At 40.9% G+C, this 19,798-nt stretch overlaps 1 protein-coding gene across 7 annotated transcripts in view; it reads left to right on the top strand.

The window, feature by feature from the left end:
* auts2a (activator of transcription and developmental regulator AUTS2 a) overlaps positions 1–19,798 on the top strand; it is a 322,613-nt gene that overhangs the window by 65,363 nt on the left and 237,452 nt on the right. For 5 of the 7 annotated variants that reach the window (XM_063485346.1, XM_063485345.1, XM_063485341.1 and 2 more), the window contains exon 3: positions 13,510–13,716. In XM_063485346.1, coding sequence (XP_063341416.1) covers positions 13,510–13,716 — 207 coding nt within the window. The remainder of the gene's footprint in view (positions 1–13,509; positions 13,717–19,798) is intronic. The other 2 variants (XM_063485344.1, XM_063485342.1) reach the window with 1 other exon arrangement.

Below are 19,798 nucleotides of genomic sequence, written 5' to 3'. Positions count from 1 at the left end.
GTTGGCTGTGGGCGGGAGAGAAGCACACCGAGGACAGGAAGGCTTCAGCGTCACCGGCTCTACGCTCCCTGCCTGAGACAATTTTCTGCTGTGAATCATAGAGGTGGAGGGAGGAGAAAAGAGAGAAATAAGAGGGAGATGCTGCTGCAAAGACGCAGCTTGAGTGAAATCAAGCGTTTCGGTTTCCCTTCTCTCCAAATCCCAGGAGAGGTTGTTTTTCCTTCAGTGGTGCTTGCTCTGGCTCCGGTGTGCACAGAAAACTTTATTTTTAAAACAACAGACAACAAATGGGCTGAAAAGGTCTGAGAGGACAGAAGCACTGTAAGAGCTTTGTCTCTCAGTCTGTGTACAAGTAAAGATCTGAGACTTTGTTTCTGTCTTAATTCGTTGTGTTTCATTCACGTGATATCATTGTGTCTCTCAGTCCTTCACCTTCACAGTAAACGTTCACCGTAGTTAAGCTGTGCTCTTCAGTAAAATCTCACTCGTGTTTTTCTGTCACTGAACAGTGGGAACATGTAAACACAGTTAGAAATGCTGTGAAGAAAATGTGTGTGTTGTTCATACTCTGGCAGCTCTGCAGCATTGATGGAGACGCTTCTTCTTGGCCCTGAGTGGAGTTTCTCTCAGGGAAATCAGATCCAGGAGGCTCCTTGGAGAAAGTGCAGTCTGTCTGTAGGCGAGAACAAAGCCAAGAAAGTTTTTCCTTTTAATGCAGCAAACATGGACTAATATTTAAATTTTAAAAAGGGAGGTAACACTTGCCCCTTTTAGCCCCTCTGGAAAGTCAGTCCTTGCCTTCTATTAAATATTCATACGAGCGATGGATGCACTTATTTATTGCCCGATATTTGCCTTGTTTGCTGCCAGTGACAGCAAATGAGTCCAAATTTGTTACGCTCCGTCATTTTTGTGGCACTGCACCCAGGAATTTGATGCATGGCTGAAAGGCTAAACATCTTAATGAATATTTCTGTGTTTCACCAGCATAAAGGAGGGCCATAAATTACAACAAAACAAAGCATGAGTAGCAGATGTAGGCCTACTTGTTATTTTAAACCTTAGTATTAGCTAAAAATGTCACATTTTGCATGTTTCAAATGTGATTATTTGGGGTTAGTTTTTGAAACATTTGATTCAAACATGGCAACGGCAGCTCCGGCTTCCTCCCACAGTCCAAAGACATGCAGTTAGTGGGGTTAGGTGTGGGAGTGGGTGGTTGTCTGTCTCTGGCGACCTGTCCAGGGTGTACCTATGGTAGCAGTGATGTCTTAGTGCAAGAAGGTCCTGGGTTGTTTTCTGTGGAGTTCGTGTGATTTCCTTCCACAGATAAGTTCGTTACGTTAACTGGTGTTTCTAAATTGGTCATATGCATGAACGTGACAGTACAAACATTCTCTTTGGGCTCTCTGGATTAACAAATTTGATTTTGTAGATAGTCTGAGAACTTCTAGGTACCAGTTGAAAATAACAAACTGATCAGCTTTTAGATTTTTATTTGAAGTCGACTCAGTCTGAGCCTACGCAACGGAGATAGTGTTTTTTTTAAACAGGCACAACATGATAATAATGCTTAACATTAAGCTGCTCTTGAGTAAATATATGGTCACTACTATTTGCCATACCGCTGCAAAATGTACACAAAATGACTCTAAAACAATAACAGCCATAATGACAGTAAAAAGCCTCTTCACCTGTTTTTGCCATCCATCCCTGGGTAATAATGACTAATTACAGTAGAGTTAATCATCCATATCCAGGTGAACACACCCAGCTGTGACTCAGTCCTGTCTGGCTCTTTCTCCTCCTGCTGCATCATAACGAGTGGTTGGTGCTGTGTGAATGTAGTGTAACGCTGTCCCCTGGTGCCACAGCGACGGGTTTAATGATGTATCTGGGAGAAAACGTTGGACTCGCAGTAACGTGAGACACTTTCAGGTAACACGCGGCAAACGTTGGCGTGACCGTCTGGGTCTGAAGAGATGTTGCTAGTTCATGTATTCCTTTGCTTTTAGAGCCGCGTCCATCAGCAAGAGCGAGTTTGCTGTTGTCTGCTCCTGTTTTCATCCTGTCTGAGTTCAGGAGGTGGTGCTGGTGGGGATCCGTCTTTTTCCACTGATTCATCAAAATATCTGTCATTCCACATTTACTTGTAACTTTGCTTACTGGCAGGAACTTGAGTGCAGTTTGACACTTTGGCTCTTTATTCAGTCCTGGCAATAATAAAGTCTTAGTCCTACCACAGACGACACCACAACAGGTGTCCCAATACTGTATGATGCCCTTTCTTGGTCGTGAATGCCACTTCTTTGCTTCTAGTACCTCTTCATCATCATCATCTTCTTCTCAGCTCTCCTGAAACCTTGGCTTCTCTTTTAAAAGCTTGAAAATGATTCCATGGCTTCACTTTTGCCGGGTTCAACCTGATTTTCAGTCGCCGTGTGGCAGGCAGAGTTGTGTTGTAATTGTCTGCTGTGTCTGGTTCCTCGCTTGGCACCATATGTTTTTGTTTGCCTTCTAGCTCTGATTTGCCATGTGGGGATTTTTTTAATGCGCTTACATATGTTTGTGTTGGTTACGCGTCAGACGTGGTGCTCTGCTGCCCACAGACATGCTTTTGTAATGTTGCCAGCTGATCTGTGCGTTAGAGTGCCTTAGTAGTTAAAAAATGCACAAAAAAAGAGGAATCGCTGTTGGTGGTGCCCAACCCCCCCCCCCCCCCCCCCCCCCCCCCAGCTCTTTCCCTCAGTTAAATGTATTGTTTGAACATAAAAACTCATTACTAGAGCTTAGAATTAGAGTTTGATCAACTCAGAGACGATGTCTCATGTTTAACTGTGAGAGGAGGATCCAGAATTTTCACATTTCTTGTATTTTCTCACAGGTTCATTTACACATCAAGGAGAATGAAACCATGCTTGTTAGCAAAATGCTGCTTGTTTCTCTTCTTTTTCGTGGTCGTTGTTTACACGACCGCATGAATTCTCAGCCGAGGCTTAGAGGAGATCTGAGCAAAAGATGAATCATTACATGCAGTTAATGGAAAACGGTAGTTGTTCATTTGTTAATGCATTTCATTAATTGCTTTGACAGTGGAATGACAGTAAATGTGACGTGCTTGTATTTTATGTTTTCATTCATTTATATTTAGTCACGCTGGACTTTTATCCAGGGTTATAGAACCAAACATCATTCGCTAAGGTGCCAGTTTCATAGTTGTCAGCTGATCACCAGCAGCTATGCTGCTGCTGCTGCTGCTGCTGCTGCTGTTGGTAAGGGTTTGTGATCATCGACTTCTCGAGCTATTAGTTGGTTAGTTAGTTAGTTAGTTATATTTTGAGTGCATATTGTCATCGTGCCATCAGGTTACACAAAGACACTTCTGTACCGACTTTAGCTAAAAGTACCACCATGAAGTAAAAGTTGATTTTCATGCAGCGTACTGTTACTGAACAAACATGTGGAGCTTCAGTGGTCACATGATTACCATTATATTTGCTACGTTTCAGACATGTTTCCTTGCCTGTTTGTGATTTTCTTACGTGTACGTGGCAGACAGCTTAACAAACAGGCCTGATTTGCTGAGAGGGAATCCTCTTTAGCAATAGCAAATGGGAGAATCGGATAGAAGCTTTGACCACATGCGGTCATCGTCAGCACTCCCTCTCCCGTGTAAGGAAATGCTTCATTTGCCTTTACATCTGTCAGCAATTAGCTGTAATTATTTAAGCCAACAAGGGCAGCTTCAGAGGCTGAAATCCATCCTGCCGTGCCGATCAGCCTGGGACTGTTGCAGCACATTGTTTTCTACCTTGCTGTTTGTTCTCATTTGATCTGTGCAGCCTGCACTTAGTCTTGTTTTCGCAATATGCTTTGCTTATTCAGGTCGTCACCGCATGTCATGCGCATTCATGTAAACAGAATCGATGACCTGCTACTTTTAGTAAATGTTCCTCTCTAGGATATCACAGAAAAGGTGTGTGTGCATGTATATGTTTTTACATGTACGTATGAATAAAAGGCATGCTGCATTACATCCTTCCTTACATATGAAAAGGGCAACACTGCCCACTTTGTTTATTTAGTGATTACCATAAAAGAAGCCGGCTGACAGGCTCCATCTCCTCCTCATGTTTATTAATAAGGGTAAATGTTGTGGGCTGTTATGGCTCAAGCTCAATATGTTTATATAAGTTATATAAGAGCTGTACTGGCACTGTTAGAGTGGAATCACTGGGAACTGGAAACACATGTGCTGTGTCATAAATACAAACAGATCTGCTGACTTTGGCTTTTAGTACAAATCTCCTTTCGCTGATACACGTGTTATACAATACTTTGTAATTAAAAACTGACAGAACAGGTTTTGTCTCCATTTCCAAGATGGTAAGGATTTATGTGCTGCTTTCTTTTTGTTTGGGAATCAGTTGTTCTTCTGATTCCCAAACAGATAAGATGAGATGATAGAGATGGAAACTGGTTTCCCGTAACTCCAGTTCTTGGGTGCTCTCTGAGCTTTGGGAGAAAAAGAATCTGTTTGTTTAATAGACAGACACGACAGGAACTCAGACCTGGTGGGGGGGGTCTGTGATTAGATGGGTGCCAGTCCTGGTGTCTTTGTGTCTTTGTAAATGTGAGCTGTGTGCATTTTTAAAGTGGACGCTGTTGTGTCAGGTCTCGCTGTTGTGGCGTTATGAGAAACGAGGCAACGATGCAAGCAGGAGCAAACATCCTGCAGATGCTTCTGTCTTTCAGGGAAATCGTTTACTGAAAGCTGTCTGGCTTAGACGAGCTCATCCCCTCCGCCTCTGGAAACACTCGGGTTGTTAGCAGCTGGATCTACTTTGAGACACCAAAGATGGTTTTCAGAAGGGAAAAATGATATTTGTACATCAATTTATTTTTGTTTGCTTATAAAATACAAATTATAACGGGTGAAACGAGCCACTGTGTTGAGATAATTGTTTGAGCATGCTCAGACAGCAGCACCTGAGGCACGTGACGTGGAACAAATGCTTTCGACCTCCCTGCTCTCATACTTTGCACGTTCTGCAATATAACTGTATTTATTTCAGCTACATCACAGTCGGCACTTAAGGGCTTAATTTAGTGTGTTTACACTTTTATTCATGAAGTGTATTGTTGTCATTCAACACCACATGAATCAGCCTGACCGAAAGTCAACACTGATTCATAATTTTTTTTTTAAAAATTACTTTTTTGGATCATATGTATTTTTTCTTCATTTTATGCCTACATGGATTTGCACTTGTATCCAGTAGTTTTGCTCCTCTTGTACTCGAGCCCTTCTCTTCCACCTTTCCTGTCTTGTTCTTCTATTAAAGTTGTGCCTCTTGAGCTGCGCGGTGTTTCTTTGCTTTCAGAAGAAACTGTCATCCACGGTGCACGAACTGAATGCTCAGTGACAAGATTAGCACTCAGGTGTAGATGGATAGTCTGAGTGGTTCCTGTATTTCTAAGATGATGTGCACTTGTGTTTGTCCAGTAGTACTCGGCACCTTGTGGGCAGGTAATGGTTACTGTTGCTGTAGAATACAGCAAAAAATGTTTTTTCTTCATATTCTAAAACTTATAAAGGCCCATAAACAGTACTGTAGCACAGCAGTTTATAATGGCATATAGCAGAACACCATATGAAATATGACTTTGTCGGCTGCTACAGGAACATTTGGAGATTAAATTTGGGATTTAGCAAACTGAAAATGTCAGAGGGATCGGCCTTCAAACGAATCATTTCACAAAACGTTTTGACTTCAAAGAGTTCTTTCCTGCGTCTGACCTCAGCTCTGTTTTTCTAACTGATGTTTACTTCAAAAAGTAAAAAATGTTTACTTCATCGCGTTCAGCAGTAACGTGAAGTGATCCAAATCTTTGACGGAGTGAGTCAATTTTGCGACATGGCCTACCTCCAAAGGTTGATTCTGTTCATCTGGATGTTTTCAGTGGGAGAAACGTTTCGTCACTCATCCAGGTGACTTCTTCAGTCTCAGCTGACTGCAGGTTTCCCCAGTCTTATAAACACTACATTTGCACTGGCCTGCCCAGTTTCTCAGTCAAACAGGAGCGCACGGTTTCAGCGTCAAGATCAGGAGAAAATCTAGAACTTGCTTGAAATGATTTTGGATTAAACAGTCTAACATTTTGACTCATCAACCAAAGGTGTTCTACACAACTATGCTGTAGCTGATATATCTTATTTAACCTCCTATCAGCTGTCTGAGTTGATATCCATCCATCCAGTTGTGCTTTAAAGATTAATGTAGACCAGTCGTTCTGTGTGTGAACTACATAAACCATGAATCACGGTTTCCTTGGTGGTATAGGCTGTTAAGTGGAAAATAAACTCCCTGGTGTCTCACTCTTGTCACCTACTGTGTGTACAGAGATGTACTTGGCAAACTCCGCTCTGCTGTTCCATCTTCACATAAAGCAAACTGACATTAATTGTAGAGTGCAACAGTAAGTCTCCCTGTGCCAGTTTAAGCTGCGAGGCTTAACAACCTTTGTGGTGGAAACATTTTGCTTCTCATTTTTTTCAGTTTGTTTTCCAAATTATGAGAGATTTCTGTGAAAAGTATTTCATTCTTGGTGATTAGAAGTAGCTAAAGATTCTTTTTGATCTCCGTGAGGCATGAAAAACATTTTTACACCAACTTGAGTAGCTGATGTTTAGCTCACCATTAGAACCAAGCTTTCCAGTGTAGTCGTGCAATTCTCAACCAGTGACTACTTCATGCACCTGTACCGGAGTCTGAACCATTTCAGTTAGAGGATCAAAGAGTCTATTCACACTTATAATTGGTTACATGATTGCAGCAGCAATGAATTATGCAGCCAACACGTCGCAGCTCGTCTTAATGCTGTTTCGCACCTACTGAACATGTGATAATCAGGTCAAGGACAGACTTCTCAGTTAACCAGCTACCTGAAGTTAATCTGCACTTCAGTCCTAGAGTACCCCGCAAGGAGTGATTGTACCGATCAGGCTTTATTAGCATCCATTAGATCTCCAATTATTCTTTACTTTGTTCTCGTATAGAGGCCAAAGGTATGTGTTTGTGTTTGCAGAGCTTGGTGTTGAATGCAGCGGTGTCATCAGTCATGAAGTCGGTCTATTTATACTTCTGTGTGTGATGTTATTTCCTGTCATCTTTCTTCTCTTTTATAATTTCTTGAATCCGTTTTTTTCAAAGCTAACTTTTGTCCATAAGACAAATATGGACTGGTTGATTTTGTTGGGTTCACTTCATTGAACCTGAGAACCAGCCTGTTCATTTATGTCCTCTGTAATGGTCATTTGTTTTGGGTCTGCATCTTTTGACTTATTCAAGCTACACTACTAAGTCCCGATGGGCATCCTGGGCTTTCCATTGGTTTCTCGTGTGTTTAGGCTTTTAGCTCCAAAGAGGAAGGAAATCACAAAAAAGTAAAATGGGAAGGTTCATTTTTCCTTGGTTCTCAGGAGGTTAATCAAATGTTGTTGGACATTAGGGTCACTGTAAGCATAAAGGTTTCTCGAAGGTGGCTTTTAAATGCAAGACAAATGAGGATGAAAAGAAAGGAGTAGCTCTGTAGTTTCTTCTTTAAATAAAACCTCATTTATTCTGTGACACTTCTACTGTGGAAGGCCTAGAGGAATATTCAGGAAATGTTATGTAATGCACTGTATTCAACTACTCACCGGCCACTTTATTATGTACACATTGCTAGTACTGAGGAACTGGACACATTCTTCTGTCAGAGCTTCGGTCCATACTGATGTGAGAGCATCACAGAGATCTCCACATTCATGATGCAAGGATTGATATCTGAGCCAGTTATCAGTTATCTGGTTTCACTTAGCCTGATTACAAATGCTGGGTTAAGGTAGTTATTAAAATAAGCCTCCAGCTGTTAGAGATGGGCTAAATTTGTGATAATATTTCTAACAGTGTATATATATTTTTAAAACTATGATGTATACAGCCTGCAGACAGCAGCAATTCTGAATGTAAGTAAATGAGGCGCAGTCCTTCTTTTCCACTGAGCTACCACCGCTGATGACACACTTCCTAATTTAAAGTGTGAATCTATTGAAACAAGGTGTCCACAGCAGCATTGTAGTGCAACAGCAGTGACACATGTCAGAGGTAAGAACAAAGCATGGGTAATGTTTTCCCTGGAAATTCATTTCACAATAACTGAAGTAACTGAACCATGAAACTCTGCAGGAGCTGCACATAATAAAACACAATGTTGTATGTTGGGTCGAGCTTTTTAACCAGTTGCTTAAAGCACTGCTTTTCCACCAGTGATCTCTGTCCACCGTTTATATCATATTAAGACGCAGAGCAACAGAATATTAGTCCATTAAATGAACATTTAGATTTTTATTCTCTCTGTTGCAGCCTGCGTGATGTTTAACGAGAGAGGTGTCCAGTTTAGCATCGTATATTTAGGCACATATAACAATCAAATCAAAATTGTGGATAAAATTGTCTATGAATCTATATTTTTTAACTCTAATCTACATATCTATCATTTTTAATATAGATTTGTAGGATTCGTATGGAAAGACAAAGACTTGATCCACAAAGTCAAAAACAAAAAACCCTATGTTATGGGCCGTCTAGGCGCGGCCAGACCACAACATAAGGGGTGATCCATCCCCGTCCAACCCCAAGCAGCACATCACGCAATTAATACTTTGTGACAGTGATTTATTTACAATGAGTGAATTTAAAAACAAAGGAAGGGAGCGAATTATAACTTCGGGGTGAACCCAAGGCCCAAACAACAAACAAAAGGTAGCCTATCTCAGGAGTAAATAAAACTTACCTATTCAAAAGAACTAAACCAAACGACAATTACTTACATCCCTACCTAACAAAAACAGGAGAAAACTAATCAAACAAAAAGGCGGTCCACCCCTACATGCTCCTACATTAAACCAACATAGTTAAACAGTGAACACACGGTCTGCCGGTTGGGTTGGGCCGAGAATGAATCACCTGGCAGTCCCTGGCGGTGTCTTCTTATGCGCTGCCTCCTGGTCATTAGCCAATCGGTCCGTCCACCCTGGATGCACCAATCATTGGGGAGCACCTGCACACTCAGATTTACATATTAAAATTACGACAACAGTTGTAACACCCTAACATCAGCGCACAGAGGTTTGAGAGTTTGATGGTTTTATACCTGTTGATTTCTTAATCCTTGCTTTCTCGTTAATACCGAGTTCTGAACCTACCGTCCAGATGTTACACCAAGAATGGAGACCATCAGACTAGGCAGTGTTCAGTGTTCTGTTCTGATGCTGTGTGTATGCTACCTTAGGGCTGTGCGATATGACGATATGAAAACGTCTATCGTGTCATATCACGCTGTCTTTTGTTTTGTGGTGTCGCAAAATAAACTCTTTACGGCAATATTTTATATCGTTTTGATGGTCACTGTAGTGGCTATATTCATTCTTTAAAGTTCTCTCTTTCTCTTTTATTTTAAATAATCACACTACGGACGGACAAGTGACTGTTTTTACGTGTTGTCATTAGCAACAACAACGGTAAACCCAGCGCGTGGCTCCGCTTGTTTATTTTCCACATAAACCTTTCACAATAAAGCTGAAGATCCTGTTGAGACTTTTCAAAATAAACTGAAATGATGACAAAATACATTATTCTCAAACATCACATTTCAGAATATGCATCAAACAAATGACCTCAAATAAAAACATAAGGTACTATAAATGGTGCCAGTGAGGATGAGGCAGAACCAGGTAATTATGGGTCAAACCGGTGTTTGACTGATTGCTCGTATTTAAACTGCTATAAATAACTTGTTGGTCTATAATAGTTGAAACATGTGTCAAATGTATCCCTCTTGAACCCTGCGCCACTTTTCTTTTTTACCTTCGGGTTTTGGGTGTTAGATGCAAACAAATACTTTGCCTTTAATATTATTCACACAGAAATATGTGGCTTGAAAGTGAATTAACGTGTTGTAAACTCTTGCGTGGATACCTGCAGATATGCATTGTGACTAAATGCCACATTGTAATTAGTTTGTACACCGACAGACAATCGTAGTAATGAAAGCTAGTGCAGACTGAGCCATACTGAGCAATTACTTTGCTTTCAGTCTCATCGTAAGGCAGTGAAATAAGGAATTTGTCTTGCTATTGTTCAGTGAGCAGGCAAGACATATTGTGCATAATTTATTCCAGGCAATCAGTTGGTTTAAATGCTCAGAAGCACGCAGAAGACTGGCACAATGGAAGGTCTCTCAGCCTCATCATAACTTTGTCACTTATTCTGCGCGCTGACAATACATGTCATGTTACATTATTTGCCTTGGATGAGTGTGGGTGGAAAAGGCAAACAAGATTAGTTGATGCATGCACTTGTTTTTCTGTGAGTGAATTGAGGCCTTTAGAAATGGTTTAGTGAGTCAGTGCCAGTAGCACACCCATCAAGCTCATTTCTGACAGCAGTGGATATCTGTGAAACTGCTGGAGTAATTCTCTGCCGGCACGCTAAGTTTGCTTCGAGGTGGTCCATCTGAGTAGCTGCTGCTTGAGACGGGCTGGATTTTTCCCCCCTAACCAGTGTGTGCTGGAAAATCTGCCTCCATTTGATTCCTTATATGCACTGTATGCCAGCTGTGAAGCTCACTATGGTTTCTGTGGGCTGTGGGTTAAATCCTAGACCAAGTTGGGGTTTGGTAGACTCGTTCAGAGTCTACACTGAGCGGCGCTGAACAAATACAACTCATCCTAAAAGATGTTGATGGATTAAGAGGTTTTATTCAAACTAGAAAGACAGAGGGCAGCAGTAATAACTCTGACCCACACAGGTTTGAATCAGCTGCAAAAGGAAAAATAACTACTTGTATAGTTACTCTTGTCACAGAATGATTACAATTATTAGGTTAAGACAGAATTTGCAACAATTATATTTATTTTCTTTTTTCCATTTTCCAGCTTCGACCAATCAGAGCACGCTCAGTGTGCAAAGGCCTTTAGAATACTTGACAGCCCTGCTGAACATCATAGTTATGTGCAACGCGGCTCACTGACTCAGACATTTAAGAACTTTTAATTCAGGCTGTTTATCCAACTGAAAAAACAAAATTCCCGTCTGTGTTCCAGTATTGGGCTGACGTGGAGCAGACAGTAGTAATACTGTAACACTGTGAGCGTGTTACTTCTGCACGCACTTCAAAATCATTCTGATTTAATCTCCAGAAAGTCGTTCCAGAGCTCAGCTGTCTCTTTTTTTCTCAGATGTTTTCTTATCTTCTCCTTCTGTGGTGAAGTGATGTGCGTCTCGATGTAAACCCTCAGTTGTAACGTTTGTGAAACAGCTCTTGACTGTAGACTTTGCCAGTAATGTATTCACCTCCTGACTTGGTTAGTGTGTTTTTTTTTTTTTTTTTTTTTTTTTCTTCTTGATTAATCAGCAGTCGTCCACTTTAGCCGTCTGCCTCCTTCACTTTCATCAAGGCGTCTTCATGTTACCAAATACATGTTCACTTAAAGACAGAAAAGTTAATTCCATTTGTCAATAAATGATGAAAAAACAAGCCACGCCTGTAATATTGATGTTACTGTTCTGCATTTAATCAGTCCAGGAGTTTCAAGCCCGTAAATATAAAATTGCTGTAATTCCATGAAAAACCAAAACATAAAGTGTACACTTGCATCATGTATCGGTGCTACAAATGCACACTGCATTAGAGCTGGTCTCTCCAGCCTCAGTGTTGTAGACTATTGACATGTTATCAGTGCAGCTGTGGCAGCTTTGCACTTCCATGCTGATAGCCACTTCATCTGCTTAAACGTCTCCCTGGGGCTATTAACAGCAATGGCTCGAACAAAAAGAGTAAAATAGGTCACCACTTCAGATAACAAAGCTGATTTGCTCGATAACTTTTACAGTAGAGGCTGTAATACATCGCACAGCCCCTTCAGCTGCAGTCTATTAGCGTTGATGAGCGCTGTCAGACTCTATAACTCCCATATTGCAGTTGCAAGTTGTGTAACTCATCTTATTGCTTTGTTTTCAGTATCCAGTTTGTCCATGAAGAAAAATGTTCTCCTGTATAGTTTCATGTTGACAGAAGACAAAATGGGCTTAAATGTTCAGGGTTTCTGTTGCTAGCTCCGCTATGTGCCCCTCAGCTACACGCTCCTGTTTTCTGTCCATCAGATTTGATTTAAAACCATTTTGCAATCAGTCTTACTTACTTTACCTCACTGTAACATCAAAGTCCTCCAAACACAACTGATGCATGAGCGAGAGAGAGAGTGAGCAGTGTGTAGGTACATGCTAATGTCAGCATGCTAACATAGTGAGGTTTACTCATGTTTTTACAGTTGCTCTATGAGCATGTTAGCTAAATTTGAAGTGGATGATCAGGTTTTCACATCAGAATTAAGAAGAACGGTAAAGTCATCGCAGTTCATCGTTGGACCATGAATATATGTGTTTTATTTATTTATCAGCCTCACGGAGGAATAATGGGGTCATTCATTAGCAGGTCATCCAGTAGCTATGAATATCTGTTCAAGTCATGTTCTACAGAGAGGGTTTACTCCCGTGACCTTTCACCTTCACGATAAGAAGCCTGTTAATCAAAGCAATTACAGTCTGTCCACTGAGTGACTACACAGGAAAAAAACACTTAAAAATCCCTTGAAAAGCTCGTCTTGTCTTTTGTAATCTGTGATCTGAATGCGATGTTGCTCCAGACACCTTTCCTTTCCAACATGAGCTCTATAAATATACTAGAGGCTCCTCTTTTTTTGTTTATTTATTGGTTTCCATTCGTGTCACTTGTGTTATTACAGTCCATGTGCACATACCTGGTAATGTCTGAGCTGACAGGCGGGAGGGAAAGGAAAAAGGATCGAAGAGAATGAGCTGAAAATATAATAAATCCATTTAAAATATGTCAACATGGACTTTGTGGTTGTGGCTGCTACAGTGACTGAAACAAAAGGGCAGCTGTGGTAAAGCATGCAGGTTGTGTAGCGTTGCGTGAGACGGAGCACTAAAGTGTCACATCCATGGTTTAAATCCACCTGGCATTCGCTGGAACCTCCACTGTGTTCTTTAAGAAAAGGAAAAAACTGTCAGTGACCTTGTTCTTTTATTCTTTGTTGGAGAAAATTTAGTGATGGAACATCGAAGCCTTTCTGCATGATAGCCCTTCAATTTAGAGCAAATTCTCTCCACTGCTTATTGTAGAGGAGATTTGCTATCTGTCGAAATGGGCTTTTGTGAAAAGGTATTCAGCTATTTTTGAGCTCTGCAGTGTGTAATGAGCAGCTTTTCATAGATATAAAAATTCAGTCAAACACATTTAACTGCTGATTGTTGGTGTGACTGCAGGCTTCTTACAGGCCAGTTGTCTGGCTGATACAGTCTGTAGTACATTGCTTGCACGAAGATGAAATACTTGTTTTGACTCTAATAAAAGCTTTGTCTTGTTCTGTTTTCTTCCTAGAAGAACATGGCGCTAAAGCCTCAGGAAGGCAGAGACAACCAGGCAGGATCCCTGCATAAGAAAACCCCTTCTAGGGTTCCCAATGGCCTGAGCCTGGAGCCCTGCAGGAACAATTTCCACCACCAGTCCTCAGACCAGGAGAACAACCCCCGCTTGGCTCACTCGCAAGGGAAAAAGAAGAAGCACCTGAACAAGAAACACACGGTGGTGAGTAATCCCAATGTTTAATCCCCCCACCCCACCCCGAAAAACCAAAGAAACCAGTAAGAGTAGAAGGTTGCTTACATCATTAAAACAGTTTTCTTATAAATGCTTGTTTAGTTTTTGTTTCCTTTAGTTTAAATAAAATGAGTACTTCACTCAACAACTGGTTGTTTCCAGGCTCTGGAGATGAATGGCTGTGGGCTTAATGGAGCAGCTGTTGTTACACTGTGGCATTTGAACCAAAACCACAGTCTGTTCCTAACACTAACCAAGTTATTCTTATTGCATAAACCTGACCAATGAGTCAGTCTGAAAGTAAAAGGCCAAGCGCAGTGCCCAAAGGTCTAATGGGAATTCACACATCTGTAAAAATGGCATAGCTGCTATATTAGAACACTTTGGTGGAAAGCAGTTTATAAAGGAATACAAATTTCACAACAAATAGCAAAAAAATCAAATGGCAAACATGCAGAGTTGGGATGCAAAAAGCATATCGACATTTTAAGGACTGAGGTTTGTCCTGTGCTTTAAAGTCATGCTTGTTGAGCAGAAAATAGATCCTCTGATGGTGTCGATGTTAATAATTAATGCTAATTCAGCGTCCAGCTGTCAGATGCTCAGAGTTTTACTGGCACGTGTAAATTTTTACTGATCTGTGCGGTGGGGAAAAAGCTTTTATATTTTAAAATATTAATACAGTTTAATTGATACAATGTAATTTATTGATCTAAATCTGTAACATAATGTTACTAAAGCCATGAAATAAATATGACTGAGTCTGACCGATGCGCCCCTTTTTGGTGAAAAAAGTGGGACGGCCCATTTTTAATTTTCTAACACTTTTTATTCACACGTGTTCTCCTAAATCGATTTCTGTTAGATTAAATGACTGAAGTAAATAATTTGTATCGAGGATTTTTGGAAGTTCCTCGATAAAACATTGCACCTCTAATGGTTAAATCAAAGAAGTCCAAACGCTCTACAAGTGTGAAGTCTAGCTCCTGTGAGGTGTGGGTGTAGTTTAATGTATGACTCAGAACATGTTTTTGTGTGTAGCAAAGTGACGAGGTCATCAGTGAATATTTGTGGCACCCTGATGCAGGAGCACAGTTTACAGCACTGTCACACACACAGAGCAGCGTCGAGCTGAATATGCAAGAGTGTGTTTCTGAGCTTCACGAGGGATACGCACAGTTTGTTTCATATACACACAGTTTGTTTCATATACGCACAGTTTGCTTAAATGCACACTGTGCAGTGACAATGTTTCAACTTCGACCTGTTGGTCAAAAATCTGTGCATTGCACACATGTGGATATCACATAAGCAAATTGCATTACATCACTTGCATCACATTATTTTTCTTCTTATTGCCTCATACCTGTCTGGTTTTAGGGGGATTTGCAGAAGTTTAAATGCTGTAACTTTTTTCTCTGCTAGTGTTTTTTCAAAGTAAAGGATTCATTTGTCCCTCTTGCATCTTGTAATAAATGGATTAACACCTGATGGGAAGCTTTTATTGCACTTAAATGAACATAACGAGTTGCCTTCCATTTGAGTAATGTCATTTCACGGTTTTCTCCTTCGCTGCTGTTTGGAGACGAGCGCGCGCACACACACACACAGCAGAGCTGGTGCCAACGTAACTGGCAGCAAATATTCAGTAATACATGTACATAACTTCCTTTGACAATGTCAAAAATATGTTATATATGGTATGCTTTCATTTTACATGGTACACTGCGAGTAATGTAAAGCTGGTGATCTCTTCAGTCTGTTACTTTGAGATCATGTGTGCAGCTCTCACAGCCTGTTTTGGGAGGGTGTTGTAACTGTTTCATGTCCTTTCCTGTTGTGACTAATCTACATTGTTGCTATTACGGTTGTCTATAAAAAAATCTATACTCGGATATTAATATCAAATGAAGATACTCATTTACAGCAGTATGGATGCCGACAGTGCTCTATGTTCACACAGCACCACTGCAGACAGACACACAGCTCCTCCCTCACTCACAGCTGAAGTAGTTAACATTCATAACGCTGATCAGTGCTTTAGGAGGAATGCCAGAAATCAGTAAAGCTCCTGTTTCAATAACACTGAAGTTAACATGTGCAATGTTAATGTTAGCAGTTAGCTATTAGTAATTATTTACAGCCACAGTTGTCATCTCTTATCGTTAACATAGCAGCTAGTGCACTTTAGTTAAATAAAAGGTGAATAATATTTGCAGGCTGAACAGCCATGCAGAGCAGATTACTCCAGATTACCAGAGTGTGGAGAAGTAATCTGAGGGAACAAAGAGTGAAATTCAGAGCAGCAGAATCAGAGTTCATGGCTGAGGGTGTAAAGAGCTGCAGATGTTGAACTTTAACTTTCCTATTTGTGCAATCATTTATTAAAGTGTTTCTTCTTTTGTTGCAGCCAGCTGTGAGGTCAGACTGGTTCAGTGTTTCATACTGAGCTTCTTTATTTTAGCACGACTGTGCCGTCACACTCTGAATCGCACAAATTCATTGGTCATTTTTCGATAGTGGTCTTCGTCTCTAATAATTAAATTTCCTCGATGTTGGCAGCAAGGGTGGTGCAGCGGTTAGCACTGTTGCTTCACAGCATGAAGACTCTGAGTTGGACTCGATCGCCTGACCAGGACCTTTCTGCGTTTGTGGCGCTTTTCTTTGGGTACTCGGTCTTTCTCCCACAGGTTGGGTTCATTGATGATTGTAAATTACCCACAGGTGTGAAAGTGAGTGTTAGCCATGCGATAGACTGGCGAGCTGTCGCTTCGCTCCGTGATAGCTAGCATAGACACCAGGATAAGGGTCTAAGATATATTTACCTAATCAATCTGTAATGACCCTCAATCTGTAAAACCAATAAAACCCCTGAGCTTCATCTTAAATACTTTGTGGAGAACTTCTGTGGTATTACGTCAAAATCATCCCTGTGATAATTGTACTGAGCATTTTCTTTGGTATCAAGTTCAAATTTCTAGTCCGCAGCTATAACAGATATGCAAACAATAATGTTTGATTGATTTTGTGTTGCTATGACTGTGATTGTGTGTTTCAGTGGAGAATGACGATCAGGTCCAGTCCTGATCTTCTGAGCAGCCAGCGTCTGCGGACACGTTCAGACACGCGTGCCACATTTTCTCCCACATGTGAGCTGACATGCAGGCGAACATGCAGGCGAACTCGGCGTGCGTCACCACAGCGCGCTTTCCCGATGGCTCTGTCTTGATAGTGGCAACACTAATGAGTTAATTGCAAGGCATTCAAGGTTTTCACTGGTGAGAGCTCTCCAAATTACAATGGCACACTCCGATCTCAGTAAATATCCTAAATGATTGTAACGATTACACTGCAGATGGTTTGGATAATGCAATACGCTGGCTGGCGTGCAGCTGTGACGCACAGCGCTACAGTCGTCTGTGTTGAAAAAGTTTTTTGTTCCCTTTAAGATGCAGATCGACCCGTTCACCTTGATGCTCAATAACAACCTAATCTGACATCTGCATAATTGAAAAGATCATCATCTGTGCCTTACTCCACCCCTTTTTGTCCTCTTTGAGGAAAACGAGCTGCAGTGGAACTACGATCTGTCGTTTTTGGCCTTCAGTATAAATAAATGTTAAGTCTTTGTCCTAACACAAGGTTAAAATTTTAAATGTCAGAGGTTTAAATGTCCCTGCAGTCTGAAGAGAGTGGCTGTTATAAGTGCTTCTGTTACCTCTGACTTTAAGTAGAGTGAGAGAGAAAGAAAGACGAAAAATTTGATGTTAAATAAAGCAAAAGGTGTTTTTTTCCCCCTTTTTTTTCTTCTTCTTTGTTCCCCTTCCAGCCAAGTTTGCAGATTGCAGCAAATGCTTTCGATCTCTGGCACTGACCCAATGTACTGAGCTGAGATACTGTGAGCTCAAGGGGGGAAATAGAGAAATGTTTATAAGCGCCTCTGACATATCGCCTCACAGTGAAGAAAGAGCCCAGATAGAGGAAGCTTCAGTGGAGATGGATGAGAGCGCAGTAACAAACCACAATGAGGACTCGCTCCTCTGTCTTTATCATATCACAGTTTGTTTTTTGTCTTTTGCCTCGGGGGATTGTTTTTGCTTAATTGTCACTTGTGCCATACTGAGTTACTGATCCTGTTTTTCTAAAGAATGGCTTCCAGGCTTTAGCTGTTAAAATGTAATCATAGCCCTTTAAGGTCAAGGAGTGTTGAACTAACCATTGTTTCTGTGGTCAGTTAGCTCAAGGCAGTGTGTGTGTGTGTGTGTGCGTGCGTGTGTGTGCGTGCGTGTGTGTGCGTGCGTGCGTGTGTGCGTGTGCGTGTGGGTGTGTTAATAGAGGCTAAATCTACATCCAAGCAAACATATTATTTTAATCTTGCTCTCTCCCTGCATTCCCCATCTGTCTCTAATGTGCAGTATAAATAAAGTATAAAACTTCTTTATGTGTGTAATATTTGTGTATCATAAAGGTTTATTACAGCAAGCAAACTGTGCAGAAGAAGAGCTCGCATTTATTACTGGATATTTTGTGTGAATGTGCTTTGTTTGCTGTTTTTATAATGCGAGACCTGCACTCGTACACGCTCCACAGTTAACAGCTGATAAATGGTAGCCATTCATTTCTTTTGAAAAGTCAGGAGATACCGTTGAATGTTAGAGTTTATGTTAAAGCATTGTTACTACTTATTGTAAAGACTGGTTTTAAACTCAAATGTAAAGATATATATACCCACTTCACCAGTAAAGAAAACGCACAAGCTGGAAGGAAAAGTGCTCCAGCTGAGATCTCTGCATGGATTTTGACTAAATTGAGGAAAGTCTTTGATTTTTGCCTGTTAGTAAATATTGAAGTGGCAAATTTGTGACTGTGGACCAGGATTCAGACTCGGACATCTTTTCTGTGCTCGAGCAACAATGTAAAAGTTTTCTGTGTGTGTGTGTGTGGTGGGGGGACCGGGGGTTTGTTCTGACGACACTGGTCTGCTCACTGATGTTGGAGTGGTGGCCTGTGGTGAACAGAGGGCCACGCTGTGAGGCCCATCTGGTCTGTGGTGCTGGGGAATAGGAAGACGAGAAGTGGGGGTGGGATTTGGGGGAGGGCAAGGAGGGCTTAGGTTGGACATCTCCCCCCAATCCCCCACATCTCAGTCTGTCTGTCTGTGTTTGTTCTCAGACATCAGGAACAATGATTTTTACGCTTGAACGATGCAGAAGTTTGTCTGAGTTAGTTTGCTGAGAATCCATCAGCTGTTATTGCTACATGCAGATTAGCCAAGTTAGCTGTTCACCATGAATATCTTTACAAAAACAGTACAATTAGAAATATGTTTGAAGTTTGTCCCAGTAATCCTTCAATTAAAAAAAAAGGAACTTAAATTTGGAATATTATCATTATGAACACTGATTTTCACGGGACAAAGATTTGCTTTTATTAGTCAGGAGTTTAGATTTAACTATAAAGTGTTTGATTCATGGAAACCCCTCAGTAGTGTGAGAAAATGTTTATCACAGGAGTTACATTCTAAAAATAACCCGCGATAGGTGAAATCCGAGAAGTAGTCACCTTTATTTTTTACAATTAATATAGATGTTTTAAGGCTGGAAAACCCCTCACTACACACTTTATACACTTTTCTCAGACAGGCACGAACATTTTCACACTTTTCTCTCTTGTTTAAACTCTCAAAGTTCAAACCTTTGTAGAAAAATAAGTCCAGCATTATAGAATGAAACCAAAGATCAAACCCTGCTTTCAGGTCCAGAACATGAGAATAGAGCAGCTGCCAGAGAATTCAACATTAATGAATCATCAATGGTACTGAAGTAGAGGAAGCAAGAAGAATGAGTAAAGTTTGACTTTTCTGACTGTTTTGTTTCGCTTAATGCGCCTTATAATCTGAAAAATACGGCAACTTCTACCTTCCTTTAGCGTGTCCAGAAGTCCAACTTTTTGTGTGATAGTTAGCATCTTCCTCTGCAATTGGGTGCTACTGCAGGAGCCTTTGACGGTGCAAAAAGTTTCATTGACATTGTTGTGTTTGTTGGGGAGAAAACTTACAGCAGTGTGACTC

This window comes from Pelmatolapia mariae, linkage group LG10_11 (assembly GCF_036321145.2).
Source record: "Pelmatolapia mariae isolate MD_Pm_ZW linkage group LG10_11, Pm_UMD_F_2, whole genome shotgun sequence".
NCBI lineage: Eukaryota > Metazoa > Chordata > Actinopteri > Cichliformes > Cichlidae > Pelmatolapia > Pelmatolapia mariae.
This window is presented reverse-complemented; position numbering and strand designations above follow the sequence as displayed.